The sequence below is a fragment of the Montipora capricornis genome, chromosome 9, assembly GCF_036669925.1.
Source record: "Montipora capricornis isolate CH-2021 chromosome 9, ASM3666992v2, whole genome shotgun sequence".
NCBI classification, from domain to species: Eukaryota; Metazoa; Cnidaria; class Anthozoa; order Scleractinia; family Acroporidae; genus Montipora; species Montipora capricornis.
Genome location: NC_090891.1, coordinates 46,592,063 through 46,611,238, shown reverse-complemented (window position 1 = coordinate 46,611,238; position 19,176 = coordinate 46,592,063). Strand labels below are relative to the sequence as shown.

Here is a 19,176-nt window from a genome sequence, read left to right as displayed (position 1 = left end):
TTTGGTACTTTCACGTCCCGCAGAATTTTAGGCCTACGGTCTACAGTCGTTATTTAAGAAAAACTAGAGGGATCGCCACTTATGAGATTCCAACGAATCATTAGATGAAGATATTTATATCGCTAACAGAAAGCACAAGATAGTTGAAGGCTAATCATCTCCAAGTTGTTCCAAAGGCAGCAATTTCCCCTCATTAATTTAAAGATGGTCTCGAAGCGTTGCATGGTCGGGCTATAGTTGAACCCAGAGCTTTCCGCGCAAAAGTCTGATCTACCGATCAATAAAACTTTCTTAGGCGAACAGTCAATCTCACGATAGACCACGTAGCTGTAAAATTTCTCTACCGCCAACAGAGTGGGTTCACAAAGCTTTCCGTAGTCCTTCGAGTTCTTTAATCGCTAATTAAATCCTAGGTCATGCAATCTCGATTTGGAAACGTGGTTGAGAAGAAGATCCGGAAAAAACTTTCACTTTTTTCCCGACAAACCTCAATATATCAATAATATTTTGATATTATTATTTGACACCCTCTTTTCAAAGAACAATTATTCTGTTACCTCAATTATATACTCTTTGTTGTCCTTGCCGATTATCGCTTCGACACACATGATATCTAGGCCACCTCCAAACAGCTTGCTGCATTCATCAACCCACATTCTATATCTGAAGATGAAAGTTGAAAAGCTAGCATGCGTGGTGAGTTTCAAACGTGGCGGAGACTTTCACATCTGAATGATACGAAGTCTCCTTGACTAGTGTCCCCCCGGGAGTGGCCCTTTCTGCTGAGGTGGCCTTATACACCGTAAGCCTTTCTGAGACATCAGCTGGCCGGCTACGCTTAAGGCCGGTACATCATTCCCTACTCTTGCGGGGGTTTTCAGTGTCCCCACGGAATTTGCATATGAACAATGAAAGGATTTTGAGACCCCTTATAGTCCTTATCCGGGAAAAATTGAAAGTGTAACCTTTTGCACTCCGATGAAATTACAACGGCAACACTTTTTCGTCAGTTAGCTTCAGTTATTTTAAGACCTTGATGATGGTCTGGCTGGGGATCGAACCCTCGACCTCCAACATGAAAACTGGTGACAACAGCGAAATGATGAGAAATGTGTCGCTGCCCTCTGAGACTCGTTGATCATATGCTTGAAGAAACGGAGCAAATATACCTGTCAGTGAGGGTAATTTCTTCCAGAACAGCGGAGCCCGTGTTAGTTTTCCAGTTGTCGGAGAGTGACGTACGCCTGTGCAGAGAAAATCAAATGCATTCGGCTGTTATTTAATGTGGCATGCATGTTAGATTGTGTGTGTTAAACATTTTTGACATGTTTTACAGCCGAGTTAAAACAAGGAGCCGAAGCTTTGCCAACAAGGGGTATGAGTCTCAATGCTAGATTTACTACCAAAGAACATGACCCACGGGGTTCCTATTAATTCACCAAAGTTACTTCCTCTTGGGTCATGTGAAGACTCACCTCCCAGTGATGTGGAAAGGACCTTATCATATTGGTTGGCCGGTTTATATGAATGAGCTGAGTTTGTGCTGGTTCTTTACAATAGTCCGTGGGGTTTTCTCCGGTGGGGGCCGAATCGGATAATGCACTAAGGGCCTGTTTACATGGAGGTGGGGTAACCCGGGTTGGTGGGGTAACCAGCCCACGTGGAGTCGAAAAATAGATCGCGTTTACATGCAATCTTACCACCCCGGGGTCCCGGGGTTACCTATCTCGAGGCTACTATAAACGTAAACGGGCAGAATAGCGGGTGAAGGACGCATTTTAGCAATTAATGCTCTTTTACTCTCACAAGCTTCTCTTGCTTCAACGATTCAGTGCTGTGGCTTCTTATTATCACTTTCAATGCTGCAACACCTCGGCCAAAGGCAGTAGTATATCATGACACGAGCCGACCCCGGGTTGGCGGGTTACGCCACCTTCAAGCGTTTACACAACAAAATGCGACCCCAGCTGGGCAGGTTACCCGGCAGGCAACCCGCCTCATGTAAATACAAGGCTGAAAAAAAAAAAAAGAGTTTATGTGGACAGGACGGTTACACCATCGCACGGTCACACCATCTTCAAGTCACCCCACCTCCATGTAAACAGGCCCTAAGGTGTAAAATACGCTTCCCTCGTTTAATAAAGTGTTCGCATTCTTTACATATGTTGCCTTCGTGTTTCATCCATTTCCTCCCAAGAGAAACACTTCAAAATTTTATTCTGTCCAACACCAGATAATTTTAGTCGTCGATGGGGGTTGTTTGGAGTGAAAGGGTGAACTGAGGAATACGGGAGCATTAGAAAACTTTCATGAGAGCGTAAACGTACTTGAAGGCGCGATAGTGAGGGCCAATTTTTTGAACCCTGATGTCACATTTTCCTGCAATGAACGGTTCAGTGGTCGCGTAAGTATCGGATAAAGCCACGATGCTCGCGATATCCTGGAAACTTCGGTGATTAGGAACACAAACCTGATGAAGAAAAAAAAAAAAAAGAAGCGTAAGCAAAATAAATGCGACAAGATGCTTCACTTTGAAAGATTCGTTAACTTTACAGTGGCAAAAGTGCGTAATTTTGACTAATGTAAAATTCAATTTAGAAAGAGGGGGCCGATAATGTTGTGGTGCGAGCGTCATACCCCCCCCCCCCCCCCCTTCCCCCAGCCACTCTAAAATTCAAGCTAGTCATAATTCTGCTTACAGCATTCTGGAGGCGCTCAGTTGTGAGGAAGAAAAAAATTGGGATACCTTTTTAACAACGATTTCGGGAAACGATATCGCAACAACAGTGATACGCAAACTATTCCGCACAGAGTTATTTTATTACCATTTTATATTTTACATGAAAAATATAGTACTATTTGCTCTGTTGAGCTTATATCAATCTATGGACCGCGTTTTTAAATTTCCTCTCTAGTAAAGTAGCATGTGAGCCGCCCACCATAGAATGATCTCAATATTGAGGCCCTCCTTTCCGTTTTCATCTTAGAGAAAACGAAACAAAATATGTTCATGAATGCGCACGAACTTCTTCATATCCTTTTTTCCTATCCACACTCAAAAACGATGAAAATGACTTATGACGTAAATGTTCAAATGTCTCCGTTCAACTATGATAGGTAGGTAGGTAGGTAGGTAGGTAGGTAGGTAGGTAGGTAGGTAAGTAGGAAGGTAATCTTTATTACTGGGTTGCCATATGGCAATCCAGTCAACAAATGGGTCGATTTCTCCGTTTTTTTTTTCCGTGTCGGGAAAATGGAAACCTGTCGCTCGCCTAAGCATTGGTTTTGTGCCTAGAGTATCGTGCGCGTATCTTTGGTAGGTTTCAGGGGGTAGTGGAAATGCATAGATTTTATCAGGTGGACACATTACAAAAAATGGCGACGAAGCCGATGTAACGCGAATGGTGTTTTATTGGATCTTTGAAGCAAAATATACCCTTTTGGAGCTCAATAATGGAACGTCAATTCGATAAACAACACAAGTTGTGAAAAAATGAATATCTGGAATCTTAAAAGCGACGAATAATAGGCTTCCACAACAATTGCATCTTTCGCCGTCGGTTGTCAATATTTTGTTAGCCATAGCTAGTGTTATGTACAATACTGAAACCAAATGGCAAATTCTCTGGTAACTTTTTCTATTCTGGCTGGATATGGGTTTAAGAAAGTCAGAGAAATAATCGAACACCTTGAATGCATCTGTGTTTACTGTTAAAGAATTTTGCTTTTATCAACGGAGTTGATAATGTAAATTGGCCACCGTACAGAGACTCTAAAAGCTGACGTTTCGAGCGTTAGCCCTTCGTCAGAGCGAATCCGATTCGATTCGAATTCCGATTCGCTCTGACGAAGGATTTTCCTTTGTAAATTTATCATGTTGTGTAATATTCGAGCTTAACAAATTTGCATACGTGGGTCGAAGTGTGATACGCGAGCATTTTTTATAAAGATGACAGGAATGTTTTCTTTCTGTCAAATGATTGATAGGTAGCCAAGTTTTTAACGTCAGAAAAAGAACCTTTTTTTTCATTATAGTGTAAAACGTAATATTTATTAACCATTTCCTTCGCTTTTGTACTTATCAGCATCGTGATTTGCGATAAATTTTGTTTTTGTATCTCATAGATGTTTAGACTTTCAATTACAAACTCTGTTTTGATTGGCCGCTCAACCTCATGATTGTGTAAATAGTTCACCCTGAAGACAAAATAGATACGTTTCTCAGAAACCCGACAAAGAAGGCTCCCAGACCCAAAGAGATGAAATGTAAATAATCAGGACATTGCACAGGCCCAGCTTACCAGAACTGCATCAGCAGCAAAAGGCCTCGGCTTGATAATTAGTGTGCCTAAGACAGAATACATGACTGCAAATTGTCGTCCTACGCCACCACTGCAGGTCTATGGTGAAGCCATCAACCATGTGACTGATTTTCAGTATCTCGGCTCCCAAATGGCCTCTTCCGCAAGTGATTTTAAAAGACGCAAAGCGCTAGCATGGGGCGGAGCTTCTGAAGAAATTTGAATGAAACATGGACCCGTCAACACCATTATAACACTCCACTTTTTTTCGATAAGAAACAGCCGACCTACTTTTGCGGCAAATTCTTGACCAATTTTGCATAGAATTTGACTTTCCACAAACCGGGAACCGTGGTTGACAGACTCATTTCAAGCGAAGTATGTGCTTTGTAACCGCCTTACAAAGCAAATTTTAGTGGGTACCCTTTTGCAAAAACAAAATTTGAGGTATGCACTTATGTACTTGGGCCAAATTTGACAAATTGAGAATTTTGTTTAGTTATGGATAGTCACTCAGTCTTTCAGATCAGTTCAAATCGTGTTTTTAGGCCTGAACATTAGTGTCCCTGAACGGGTAAAGGTTTCCATTTCTCTGTGTTACTACTAACGTTAACAATTCTTATCTACTGCCATACTCAAATGTAACAACGAAGACGATGCCAAATGAATGTGAATGCAAGCTCAATAGCAGTTTAAGCAATAAAGATCTGCCATTCTAATTAAGACAATTAGCTCACCTTTCCATATCCGCCATTGGCATGGCCAACTTTTACGACAACAGGAAACTTCGGGGTGATTAACTGCAAAAGAAAACCACTGCAAATTACATACAACAGTTAACTATTTCTAAAACAGAATTGTCACACCGTGACGTTTCTAGTTTTCGCGCCGCTTAATTATCTACTTCAGATTAATGGGCCATTTAATTTTTATGAAGAGGTGTATTTTCCGATGACGAGTCGGAGTTGCTGGGGAAAAACCTGAGTGCTAGCGATTACTAATTCGAATTTAAGTTGGATTCGTGTATTGCACTCGGTTTATGGACCCACAGGAATAAATTAACGAGGTACTGTCACAATCACTTGAAGCAGAGATTCAAAGAAAATGGGAAATCCATTGGTTTTAAACTTTTACTCGCATGAGAAACTTCACGCAAGCTGACTAGTGAATTCATGAGTCAGACCAACTTAATTCAACAAGCTGATGTCGGAAGATTTTGCAACATGAAAGAGTGTCGGAGAAAATTGTTTGGCAGTGAAGCAACTTTTAGCCGATGCAAGCAACTTTCTTCTTCGGCTCGTTGCATTTTCAGCCTTTTGAGTTTTTAGCTGAAAACTAGAATAGGAAGAGGAAGAATTATAGTTAGTAAGGCGGTATGTGATATGCGACGCAGAAAAAACGTTGCTAGCTGAAACTCACGTTCCCTCATAACACTGATGACGGAGCGGCAGATTAACACTTATTATTAAATTCTCAACCTCGGATAATGCAATTCTCGTGCTCTGATTGGTTCACTCAATCTCGGTTATCAGCTCATATACCTTAGTTTGACCTTATATGGTAAATGATTGCGCTTAGCGTTGCTAAAGTAAAAACGTTTACGCCAGAAAGCGAAATTTCTTTCGGTATAAAGCAAAAGAAAAACGTTTTTGTGGAAAGTTTGGATCACTTTCGAAGCTTAGAGATACGCAAAAAGGTAAGAAATGTTTTTGTGATGAGCCTGCGTCTGTCTGACCACGAGGTATTACACAACATCGCATCTTCATCAACTTTTTTCGATTTCGCTTGGATTTTCTCTCTTTTTTCGCTCGTATTTCGTACTTCCAAACTTTTGGAGTTTAAGGAATTTAATAAAACATTTATTCCATTCGCGCTTGTTGGATATGAGACTGGTTACAGCCAACTTAGCGCTACGCGCCTCGTTGGCTATTTACCATCTCATATCCAACGCGCGCTCATGGAATAATTGTTAATTATTATTCAACACATTGTGACAATAGGGCCGTTTATACGAGAGAAAATAAGCCGCGGCTCACTCTGGCCGCGGCTTACGTAAGCCGCGAAAGGAACTATTTATACGAGTATAAACTCCCCGGCCAGGATAAGCCGCGGCTTGAGAAAGCCGTGAACGTAGATTTTGTACCATTTATACGGGGTGTTCGCGGCTTACGTAAGCCGCGGCTTACTTTCTCTCGTATAAACGGCCCTAATGTCCCAATATGGAAAAAGCGCGCTCAATATTCGTCGTGCGCACTCAACGTATATCCTACGCCATTTACGTAATTTTGTGTCGCGGAGAGAAATGGTAGTTTTTCCAGCTCTTTTTTTCCAATAAACGTACAAAATTGTGCTTTGTCATCAATGTGTTGAATAATAAAACAATTATCCTGCTCAATTTTGCAGAATATCCGCACGAATACTATTCCAGGACGTTCTTTTTCATTATTCAAGAGGTGAATTATACTTTAAGACTAAAAGCTTGGTAGTATTGATACAATCGGAGCAATATCGATCTCAATGCACGTATGAGCAGGGCAAACCTCACCATCACTATACAATACATGTACTTATTATATGACTAGCTCTTTGAGCGGGCAAGACGTGATTGGCTACCTGAGCGAGCAAGATAGAGCGATACTGCCCGCTCGGGATTTCTCGCTTGGTCCCGCAAGATCAAAGTTTTTTTTTTGGTGTTTTATCCCATATACTAAATTCTTTATTTACCAAGCTTGTTCGGTCAAGATGGCTGGATATTGGCCTCGTTCTTTTTTTGCGAGAGGGCCGCAAAATTTGGCCTTAAAATGTTTTAACAAGCAGACTTTCGATTTAGATTGCTGATTTAAACGGTATTAAATGACCATTTTTTTGTTTTGTTACGAGGATTTTAATGAAGGTTTTTAGATTTGCCATGTTTGAAGTTTCTGTAAACACTTTCGCGCATGCTTTGTGCCGCTTGCACGTTTTCCACGCATGAATTGAGATGTCAATTAAATCGACTTTGGATGGTTTTCTTCTGTTGAGATCACTTCGTGAGAATATACCCCGTATATACTAATTAACAATTATTCTTTTCAATCTCGGTGAATGGTGGCAGAATGCTTACCTCGCCGCTTCGCGGCTGGGTAAATATTCTACCACTATTCACTTCGATTTCATAGAATAACTGTTAAGGCCAGAAGCTTCGTTGAGTAGTCTTGACCGTATGTTAAGTCTTAACCACAAAGTTTCCTCTTTTCCGTCATGTCTGAAACTAATTATTACGTGCAAGAAATTCGGAAGTGATCCTATAAAAGGAAATGCTGATCCCATTCTAGCAAAATCGACGGCACTTATACATTTGGACGTTAATTTGAGCAAACTTCCGTATTTCATCCCATTGCAAGCTTGACTGTTACTTTTGGTATTTTTCCAATGATGCCTTTGTCACTCCTTAATGCTGATAATGCCGTATGTCGAAATGAAAGAATCTTAAATCTAAAAACGCTTGGGCAAGCTGAAGAACAAGGACATGAACGAAGTGTTTACTAAGCTCCACCTTTCGACCTTATTTAAAACCACAACGATAACCATATTTAAAAAATTTTCTGTCCGCAAAAGAATCTCAAAAATTTGCTTCCGACAAAGTTACCCCTGCATTCATTGTAACAGAAGAATTGACTTTTGCAGATAAGCTACAATCAGATACAAGATTGACCTGCTACCCGATGCACAAAGGGTTTTAACAATGAGGTGATTTTTCACGAAATGTGAGTGTTAAGGAAGATAATTGCGGGTCAACAAATTGGATAAGAAATATTAACTGAAAATGAATACATCGAATAAAATATCTACAAAACTTCGCTGGAACAGCTCGTAAATCACATCCAAGCTATTAGTAGTATAGTAGTAGTAGTAGTAGTAGTAGTAGTAGTAGTAGTAGTAGTAGTAGTAGTAGTAGTAGTAGTAGTAGTAGTAGTAGTAGTAGTCGTAGCAGTAGTCGTAGCAGTAGTCGTAATAGTAGTAGTAGTAGTAGTAGTATGAGCACTGGCGGTAGCAGTACTGAACAGTGTAGCCGAGTATAGCAGTTGCAGTAACATTGAAGGATCATTTATTCAGGCAAAGGTATGCAGCATCAGTAGGACAAGCGCCTAGAAACCAAACCGTGTGGCTTCCCAACGATCAGCAACTATAGAAGCGTGTTGAATCGCTCAGAACTGAGCCGGCTTAAACGCTCAAGTCTTGTGTTTTAATTTAACGCCCACCAAAATATTCTATCCCAAAGTCTGGAGTTAAAGTGATGAAACTGACTTAAGAAAAGACGAAAGAAGAATGGACTAATAGACAGTTTATACCAAGAGTTGGTTTCATTGACCGCATTCAAGGTAAAAATTTCAAAGCAGAATCATCATTTTCGGCTCAGACAATGTATGGCCCCTCGATCTACAGTCTCAGTCAGTCACAAAAGTTGTAACACAGACAAAGTTGATGTTTGTTGGTTCGAGTGCAAAAACCAACCGGTAAACGCGACAATGAAGGGAGGGGGTGGGTAAGTTACTACTAGACTATCACCACCACCACCACTACTACTTAGTACTACTGCCACAACAACAACAACAATAATAATAATAATAATAATAATAATAATAATAATAATAATAATAATTATAATGACAGTGATAATGATGTTGATTAAATTTAAGTATTTTTGCCAAACTGAAAGCAACCCTAATTATATTGTTTTCCAATTTTGTTTTTCCTTTTGTTCCTTTTGCAAGAAACAGTAAAAACGAAAAGAGCCAATTAAGGAAAGAAAATGACTCGCTTTGATGTCGTGGAATGATCACATCTAATCAGCATGGGTTTACCTTGCAATTTAGATGTCACCTGAGTTAGGAAAACCACAAAATTGGGATCAATTCGGAAACTGGTCGCATTAGCGACCACCACAGAATTTCCAATATTTTTAAGCTTACCGGTATTTCAAGAAAAGAGGTTTAGTTGATTTAACGGAAACCTTATTTGGGTGTGTTTTACTTATAGGCCTTAAAGGATCTTAAAGGGTTAACCTTAACACTGAACAATAAGAGTCTTAGCCGAGCATACAACTATTAACGCCAAGTTAATGTATACTGACGCCATTGAGTTTTAACTTTCCCTATAAGACCCTGTAAGAAAAAGTGATTAAAACAAATATTTGCGAGCCGCTCGATTCAGGAGTAAACTGCTGACTCAGAAAACACTGTTATCACAACGTTTTGCAATATTGCGCTGAAATGTGACCTGCATGATTTGGAGATGTGTTTTGGCAGAACACGTCTCCTGCAAGCCAAGACTTGAAGGAAGGAAATGAAAAAAAAAGTAAAAAAACACAGGAGAGAAAGAAATTGAGGTTGGTCACAGAAAACACGATACAATACTCATTGCTTCTTCGGCCCGCTTTCCGAGTCAAAGTACTTTGATTCCATTCTGAAGCCACAATCAGTCTGCTAGCAGGTGCAAGGTTAGAATTCAAACTTACGGAAAATTGCTTGTAAGCAAAACTGGAGCAGCAATGAATGCTACTGATACAGAAAACATATCGGAGATGAAAACTTTGCTTACGTTATTTCTCAGTGGAATTTTAGTCTCAAACAATTACTAGTGATAAAAGAATGTGTTTAGCTCTTTAGGAAGAAGCTACAAGAACAAATGCAAAAACCTCAAAGCCTACGCAATTCAGAGCACGCGATGTCTTGAACTCGCAGTGAGAACACTTAATTGTGAAAAAAGGGAAAAAAACCACAAAAAGTGCAGCCGCTAAAGTGGTCCCGATTTCAACGGTCACACTTAATCATTTTTCTTGGTACTTGGACAATAAAGTCTTCAGCACCACGGTAAAATGCATGTTTGCTTTTGTCGAAGTGTACTTTGCATCGGATTCAAACGTTTAAAAAAACTCGCTTGGCATCTTGTTTGTCTCCTTAAAATCACCTGCAGTTCCTTGTAATTTCATGACTTGAATTTCACAGATAAGTAGTTTAATATAACGGCAGCAAAATAACGAGAAATAACTGGGTTTCAGTCATAATACGGACCTCCTAATCACTCCAAAAACCCTAAGCACGCATATCAGCTTAAATAACAACCTTCCATTAACCTCTACATTCAGTAGTTGGTTTATTTCTCTCCGGAGGCGTTTTTAACAAGCTAAGAGCCCAAGTGGTTTGGCAGTGAGCCGCTGGCAATACCTCGCCGACACGGAAACATTGTTTACCACAAATATGAACCGAGGAAAAACACACTTAAATAATGAAAACACACTCAGAGATCAAAGAGCTTTACTTTAATTTATTTCCACTTTTGGGATGTATTGCGAAGGATGGAAATGACAGAGATGTCCCTTAACTGTCCCGCGGGACAAATAGCTGCAAATCGATAGGTTGTAATTTCTCACACACCCAAGAAATTCTTAATGTAATAAGTATTTATTCAAGAGCGATAATATGGAAATGGAACTGATGAAATCTCTCTGGTATGAAACATTAAAAAAACTGGAACACAGTATCACAAGTTAGAATGTTCCCGTCTTTAAGCTCCCAATTTCCGCCAAGACTTATCTTGGTTTTTGCAGAACTCCTTGGACGGAAGAGCGAACTCTGCTTCACAATCGCAACACGTTTAAAAGTTGCTCGAATTGTACAAGCTTGAACACCTTGTACTTTAAAGGGAAACAGTCCACCACAACGGAAGATTAGATTTTATCATGCACAGTTATTGATCATACTTAAATCTGATTGTCATTTTCAACACCACAAAGCACTTAGTTACACCAAACGCATATTTCGCATCTCAGAAATTAATCGACAATGACTTTTAACAACAATTATCCTGACACCGAAAGAAAATGACAAAAATGAGCCCCTCCCCCAACAAAAAAACAAAAAAACGCGACTTCTTGAACGCAAAGAAACTATTAATATTACGACATTGAAAATAGGAGTCTGCACTAATAACTTATCCTCTTGGAAAAACGATAGAAAATGTCAAACATTTTGTTATCTCTTAATAGAGGGTAAATATTTTTAATTCCTCGTGAAGATTAGCCCCACACATTCTTTGTCAAAAATTTTTACTTAAATGATAAAGAAAGTTTAATTTAATGCATCTTTAACACTTAAAGGAAACTTTAACTGGGGTTAAAAAGTATTTTTTTCACTATGAAAGCGACAAGCCGCGGACCCTAGTTTCTTGTGAAAAGCATTTTTTTTTAATCACAAAACAAATGTCTGTCTATGCTTATATATATTTTTAATGTTTTTCTTCGGCATCATCTCTTCTACCGGGACATTCCATCACTCGTCCGGAAAACGACAATTTAAAACTTGTCATATCAATATGACAGAACTCTGTGTGGCCAACCTCTAGCCGGGCGTGATTATGTCCTGGCAAGGCACGGTTTTGTCAAAGATATTTTTGATCCCTGGTGACATCACAGGTTCTCGAAGAGGATCACATTTTTTTTCTGTTACAGATGACGCCCTATTGATATATCTGGTTACCAGGTGAATCTCGTATAAGGACCTTCGAATGTCGGATGTTACGAGCAGCTGAAAACGTTTAGAGCGCAAAGCATAAAAATAACAAGGGAAACAAAGAAGAAGTTGCAGTTTTGAAGACTTGAGTCATCGTGTTTGGAAAAGCATAATTTCGTGTTCATGGCAATGGCTAAGTTTGTTCTTGTGATTTTCCTTTTCGAAGTGGCTACGTTTGCGATTTGTCGTGCGTGCTCTTGCCTTCCAAGTCATCCGCAGAATGAATATTGTAATTCTGCATTTGGTAAGTGACCTTTTTTTTTAAGTATTGCCAAAGAGATAAAACATTTTACATCTAATGTTGCCCGTTCACCTATCAGAAGACCTTTGAAACGCAAACGAACTTCAATCCAACACGCTGGGCGCAAATGTCGCCATGTAATTAACAAACAACCTAACATATTTTCATTTATGACATTTATGCCGAGATCACCCAAACTTCCCAGTGGGGAAAGCAGGTCGATATGTTACATCGAAATACTAAAACCAAGAGTCATGAAAAATTGCAAGAACATTTTTTCTTGAAACGTTGTCAAAAATACCTGAAAGGTGTTTATTGATTCATTCATCGTTCCTATTTTGGTTACAAATGATCCCTTACTGAAACGAATACCTTCATCGTTCGTAAACGACTTGATTGCGTGAGTTTTCAGAATTCGGAACTTCTACGCATAATCACTTGGAGACATACTTGTTTAAGCAGATTTCAGAGGGTTTTAATACAGGAATTAGGTTTAATAGATAGGAAAGAGTTTATCTTTTTATTGGATGTACTAATGCCAATATTGGTTCTAATACGATTTGAAGAGGGATAAAACAGAATTGACAGGCAACAACTTTCCTTTCTTTGAAAAGATGCTTCCTCTCATCGGTTTCTCAGCACTTTGCTATCACAGTGATGTTTATTGACGAACGGAAAGGTTTAATGAAATTGAGCAACAAAGAAGTGCAGTGATCTCGATTTCTCAAATAAACCGACAGTCTTATATCGCGACATGGGGAAGAAAGATAATTCTTTAGGCACTGAGCCACGTCTTCTTTTGCTCATTTTTGAGTGAAATAGGTGGAAAATTTGTTTTACAGCGATTAAGACAAAAAAATAGTCGCGCAAAAAGCAATACCAGACGCCAGTCATAACAAAAAATAAGCGCATGTTGAAAGCCAACCGGGCCTTTTACCCTGTATTGTAAGGACCACTTATAAAGCTACCGGAAATTCTGTCAGTCAGTAGATTTCTGAAAATCAAATCATCTAAAATGTCGTTAAATTGTTTGAAAAGAATATTATCCTCTCGCTTTAAAAAGAAAAAAATCTGCAATTCTATCAATGCCAGATCCAACAGATGGACAGCGTAAAATTCTACGGCATTGGTCACGCGATATTAGAAAGTCACGCAAGCTCTCAGCGTGCGAAATGCTACAGATAAATTGAACCCTTTTTGAGTACTCCCTCTGATTACAGTGAATCGTGTGGCTAAAGTACTGTACTTGATCCGGAATAATAGTGTAACAATGAAATTTTTCGATAAAGAGTTAACGCGGTTACAGCAACAGCAAAAAAGTGAGGCGCCGTGATCTAGAAAATTCTCCAGCCACCGTGATCCAGTTCTCACCTTTGATTCAATGGACTTTGACCAGTCAGTCGGAAGAAATCAGCGTAAATTTCGAAATTCCTTGCAAAATATTAAAACTGACAAAACAATTATTGTTTCGCACTTTAATAACAGCGGATAGTGGATTTGTCATTGTTATCATTATCTGCTTCACAAGTGCAATAGTGATTTTGCAGTTTTTTATTCTCAACTTTCTTTTCCCATTTCATTATTACCTTATTTTCCAATGTTTCAACTCGTTGTTAGTTTATGGATGACGTAAGTCGGGAATGAGGTGTTAGAGCGACACTCATTTGATCACTCCATTCCAATTAATATAGCTTTTTTTATTTTATGTAGTAGTAATTCTAAATCCTATTTGTCAAATAATGAATTCCTTTCCTTCTTATGAACTATTGTTGACTTTTCAGTGGTCGTGGTCAACTCGTAAGACTCTGAGCTACTTTGACTAGGTCTTATGCTGCTTTTATCTTGTAATTACTTTAATTTAATTTCCGAATATATTTTGCCATAGCTTTGTCATTAAAGCAAAAATTCCAAATAGACCCGTTGTGTTTTTGTTTTCTCGTTCGTGGGTTGAGCAACGTAAAGCTTATTTCGCCTTTCGCGCCGTCTCAGACGGTGCAATTTTTAAATTGATGTCCCAGACTGGGGGATATTGCTTACCTCTTTCAATATGATTGGTCAGGTATTTCCGCAAATATTACCACAGGATACCTATTCAACTATCAGTTGCATTCGGATTTTGAACAGCTTTTGTTTCGGTTCCAATGTCATCTTTCACGTTTTTCGTTACCATGAAAGAGTGATTTCCAAGCCAAGCTGGAGGGCGTGGACTTTAAAAGCTGGCTGATACTTGGAACGATGCAAAATATGTTTATGTCGAAACAAATTTTGAGCCGGTTCTTATGTTCTTGTAGGATTAGTCATATCATTAGAGGCGAGAAAGGGCGTTTTGAGGATCATCTTGGAATGGAACTAATTCCTCAGCAATATAAAGGGTGAAGGGTTATAATGCGAAAAGATTTTGAGTTATTATAGAAAACTGATTGCCTCAGAAATTTACAAGTGATTTCCACTCCAATCAGTAGAAGTCACGTTGGATTTTTCTTATCCGAGTGATCATGCCGTCATTTAAAACCCGCCACTAGTTGCATTTTTTGCGAGTGACAAAAGATTGATTTCTACGAGGCAACGACAATAGCCTGTTTGTTGTGCCCGCCGGAGTGCGTCAAGTTCGGACTTCCTCTACACAACCTCAAATTTAGTCAATTCAAGTCGTTAGAGAGTTTAAGATCTATGACGGAGACGGTCGACAAAAACGTCACCTCAAAATATAACTTTGCTTTATCATAAGTCTTTTGCGATTATTCATTTTCGCTCAAGTCCTACAATATGGGCGAAGTATCCTAAATATAAACTGGTAGGAGCGGTTTCAGAGTGGAAATAGAGAATGACAGATTCTCTGTTGCATGCTTACGTTGTCGTCAAAACCTCAAATGTGGTGATTTCACGCCGTCGTTATGCAGAGGAGCGCTAACGTACTTGCTAAAATCCGTGCTGCACGTGCGGCAGCACGATTATTTATGCTCTTTTAACCAATGATATTACTGTTTTGTGGCGTTGTCGTAGTCTGGCCGTCGTCGTTTCTTAAAACTCACTACTGTTAGGACGAGAACAGCCAAGAAATGTACCAAAATGCAAAACGCACTTGCAGGGCGTCCATTATTTTGTGGCGTTCTCGTAGCAGTCGTTGTCGTCGTTTCCCAATAGGGAGCTTACGAAACGAGGACGACGACGGCTACGAGGACTTCATTTAAAAATACAAGTTCGCGTCATTCATATCACTAGGAAACTATTTCATGTCGTTTCGCGTTAAAAATTTGTAGTAACTGTCGAGGAATTAAACTGGTATGAGTGAGTTGGAAGCGTAGAAAGAGAACTGAAAATTCATCGTCATGTGCTAACGTCCTCCACAGAACCTTGAATTTGGTCATTTCACGTCGTCACTTAGGAGATGACGGCAAAGAAATGTACCAAAATGTAAAACGCACGTGCAGAGCGTGCAGAGCCATTGTTTTTGCTCACTAAAGCTATTCAGTTTGTAGCGTCGTCGTTGGCGTCGGCGTCGTCGTTTCGTAAGCTCCTATTAATAGGTGCAAGCAACGACCGCCATTTTATTAGCGTTTTAATCATCACAACCTTTCGTTATGGAAAAAAAAATTAATGAATAGTGCATCTGCGTTTTTGCCAAATGAGCGCAAAGTAATTTGTACCATGTAGAAATTTCAATTGCATTTTCCAGAGAATTCAAAGCTTTGATCTTTTTTTGTAAGCCCATCTTTATTCAAAGCAAAATTCGTATGAATTTTTTCTTTGTCTCTATAGTGATAAGAGCCAAAGTTCTTTCTGAAACCACGGAAGTGCCTTTGCTTACTGAACCACCGGAGCCGATGATCCCTGCGGAATTCATCCAAGAACAAGTGTACACGTTAAGAATATTGAAGATTTATAAAGGAGCGATGGAAATAAATAGCTCCGAAGGTATAGAAGTGTACGGATCGCGAAAACGGACACTACGCGCCAGACTTTACACTCCGGCTCGCGCGTCATCTTGCCGAGTAGATCTGCTTAACAACACAGTGTATCTCCTGACGGGACAGATTTTAAAAGGAAGACTTCGCACAGGCGGGTGCAAGTGGCGCACAGAATGGTCATTGATTACACGCAAACAACGCGCTGGAATCCGGCGTTTCTATGGCGAGAATTGCATGTGTCAGGTCGGTATGTGCTTCGGCAGCGGCTGCAAAGCAATGCTAAAGGGCTGCGATAAGGTGGAGTGGCGCGCTCGTTTGAAGGAACATTGCAAGAGTGCGAACTCTTATTGCTTGAGAAACTGGCAAGGAAACAAGTGCGACTGGCGGATAACTACTGATTACAAAAAGTGTCTCAAGAGACTGAACCCGTAAAACCAAGGAGGCGATCGCAGTAAAAAGGCTTAGTTTAAATTTTACCATATTGTAAGTGGATTATCGTCAGTTTATACCTTTCCAAAAACGCATATTTGATGAGTGAACCACCTATGAATGCAAGTCGTTATCCGATTGGATGTCGCGCTCTTTTCAGGTGTGGTTATACACAGAAGAGGCATTTAATTCGGGTATCCTTACTGTTTACAGTCAATGCGACTTGATACTGGCAGTCGGTATTCCGAAACAGAAATCCATGTAATATAAAAATCGTTGTACAGTCCGCCTGCAACCACTATGTGCCCGAGCACATCGACTTTTTGACCTTGTGCCGCGGCAGGGCTGATATCTATAGCGGTTTTTAAAAACTAAAGAAAACGTTCTTGAATAATTCAAATACTAAAAGCTCCTGTAAGTAAGATCGATGAATCACTCTGAATACTGTAAGCCTTAATTAACTTAGATACTATATAAGCCAGATAAAGAATGCTGCTGGTTGGGTAGACAAATATGCCGAGGAAACGAATGCCGTGCACGCAACATGTCAACATGTCTCGATTTAAGACCCTTTCCGCATGTTACTGTACTAGGTATTTCCTTAGGAAATGAAAGATTTTCATTTTTTTAGTTTTGACATATTTTTGTAAGGCTAGATTGTGCTAGAGTTGTTTGTGTTTCATCGAACAAATTAATTGCAAAAATAGCCAAACCTTATGCAGCATGGCCAAAATCTCGCGGGGGCTTTTTTTAAATTTTAATAGCACTGACTGATGGCTCAGAATCGAGATTTGAACAGTTGACGAAGAAAACATTGATAATTGAGAAATCTGATAAATTATGCAGATATAACTGAGTCGCTTCGTTCCTCTCTTTTCATTTATTGACCCTTCATCAGAAAATCTGTAGGTGCAAGGACGTTGCAGGTTGCAGAGATCTTTATTTGTGACGACAGCTTTGACTGAACTCTTGTCAGACTTACGTTTTCTTAATTAAACTTTATGTTCATTTTGGAACAAACAATGTACGTCGTAAAGACGAAGCGAGAGTTCGCAAGGGTTGAGAAGTTTTCAACGATATATATATATAGCACATGATAGCAATTTCTTTGTGTTGTGTTTAAATAAAGTGCCAGTGTTGAATGGAGAGCGAGAACAATTTCATGGTTTTTTCGGGAAATGGGCAATCGCAATTCGTCTGCTTAGTACAGGCAATCGCATGATTTCGAGTTGTGCAACTAAACGAGTAAATATTTTCAAAGACGAACAAAATAGCACAAACCCGGAGGCGGGTGCAATTTGTAATCTTTGAAAAAATTTACTTGTGCTCAGTATTTTCCAAACTGCAAAAATCATGTTATTACTTGTTGATGATATACATGAAAAAATTTCGAAATGAGAGTATTGAAATTAATCAGAAGAAACGTAACTAACCTGCTCGCAGGCGGTAAATGTTGTTGTTGCTCAGACGCCATATTGGAAGCGTGTGGGATAGGTCTGGGCCGGGTGACAAAACGACAGGGTCCTTCTCGCCCCAGATCTCCCGACGTCCACCCGTCCAACATGGCGACCGAAATACAAATTACCGTCCACAAGCAGGCTAAAACGCAAGCGTAACACCGGATGGCATTTCATTGGCCATATGAGACATTATTTGATCATCGACCAATCAGAGAGTCTTGTTTGTTACCTCTTTTGTGCATTGTGGTACCTGGAACTGCATTTCTCTTATAGCCAAACAAATGGAAAGACTCTGACTGCATTCTAAAACTTAACACTTGATGCTTTGTCCCTGAGGGGTTTCCCCACTGACGAAAAACGCAATGATTTCTGGCGTTTGAGTGTACGAATAAGACAGAAATTGATACTTCTACGGCCTAATAACCAAGAGCCTGGTCACTACTGACGGTAATGCATGAAGGGTGTCATGCTGTCTGTAAGTCAGTCATTGCCCGTTGTTTTTCTTTTTATAGACCATATGCTGCATAATTATACACTTAGTTACCTCAGTATTTTTCGATATTTTTGTAGCTAAGAACCCTTTGAGCCCCGGAGGTCTTGTGGCATTGCATTGGTTCGGGGGATACGTTTCTTGTGTTTTCCCGAAGGGGTTTTTGTTTTTCGTATCCGGGGTGTCACTTTTGTATAGTGTGGGCCTTCTATTTTTGCTCAATGTTTCATCTTGAACGTAGGCGGTTTTTCGACTGTCATTGGTAAAAGGCCAGTGGATACCTAAATAAACGTAATGGATTATATTTGTCTGATACTGTGTAGTGAAGTTGAAATAATCGTTTGTCATTATACAGAGTAAACACTTGGGAGTGACAGGGTTGAAGAAGGGGTTCTTAGTAGACGTTCATGATGTCAATACTTTCGCCACTATCTCGCATTAGACAATGCAATTTTTTTAGTGGCACTCTTGAGTTAAAGGATTAAAATATGTGAAACCGATGCTCATGCCAGAAAGGGACTGGAATCCGTCGACCTCAGGTTTGTCAACTGTTACGCGTTATCGACGTTACGTTAGATAATGTCATTTCTGACGTTTGAGTGATCTGGTAACGAATTAGTCAGAAATTAATATTCTGACGGCACGGTTGAGAGGCTTGGATTCGGTCATGTCATTTGGGTGTCTATTTAGGGTTTTTGGCGGGTGATTTCTATAGTTCTTCATCAGTCAGTCCTTCTGGTGGCTTTCCATTTTGGGTTTTGATTATGGTAAGGTAATGTAGGTAATGTATGATACCT

General features: G+C 39.7%; 2 protein-coding genes across 6 annotated transcripts in view; one reads left to right on the top strand and one right to left on the bottom strand.

The window, feature by feature from the left end:
* Window positions 1-19,176, bottom strand: part of LOC138015280 (synapsin-2-like) — a 67,206-nt gene that overhangs the window by 4,035 nt on the left and 43,995 nt on the right. For all 5 annotated transcript variants that reach the window (XM_068862261.1, XM_068862263.1, XM_068862262.1 and 2 more), the window contains 4 exons: window positions 5,039-5,101; window positions 2,328-2,470; window positions 1,170-1,244; window positions 558-663 (listed from right to left, as the gene is read on the bottom strand). In XM_068862261.1, the coding sequence (XP_068718362.1) occupies window positions 558-663; window positions 1,170-1,244; window positions 2,328-2,470; window positions 5,039-5,101 (387 nt within the window). The remainder of the gene's footprint in view (window positions 1-557; window positions 664-1,169; window positions 1,245-2,327; window positions 2,471-5,038; window positions 5,102-19,176) is intronic.
* LOC138015281 (metalloproteinase inhibitor 4-like) lies at window positions 11,693-17,575 on the top strand. Its single transcript, XM_068862267.1, has 2 exons — window positions 11,693-12,095; window positions 15,852-17,575. Exons 1-2 carry the CDS (start codon window positions 11,975-11,977, stop codon window positions 16,430-16,432), a joined length of 702 nt encoding a protein of 233 aa, XP_068718368.1. The 5' UTR covers window positions 11,693-11,974; the 3' UTR covers window positions 16,433-17,575.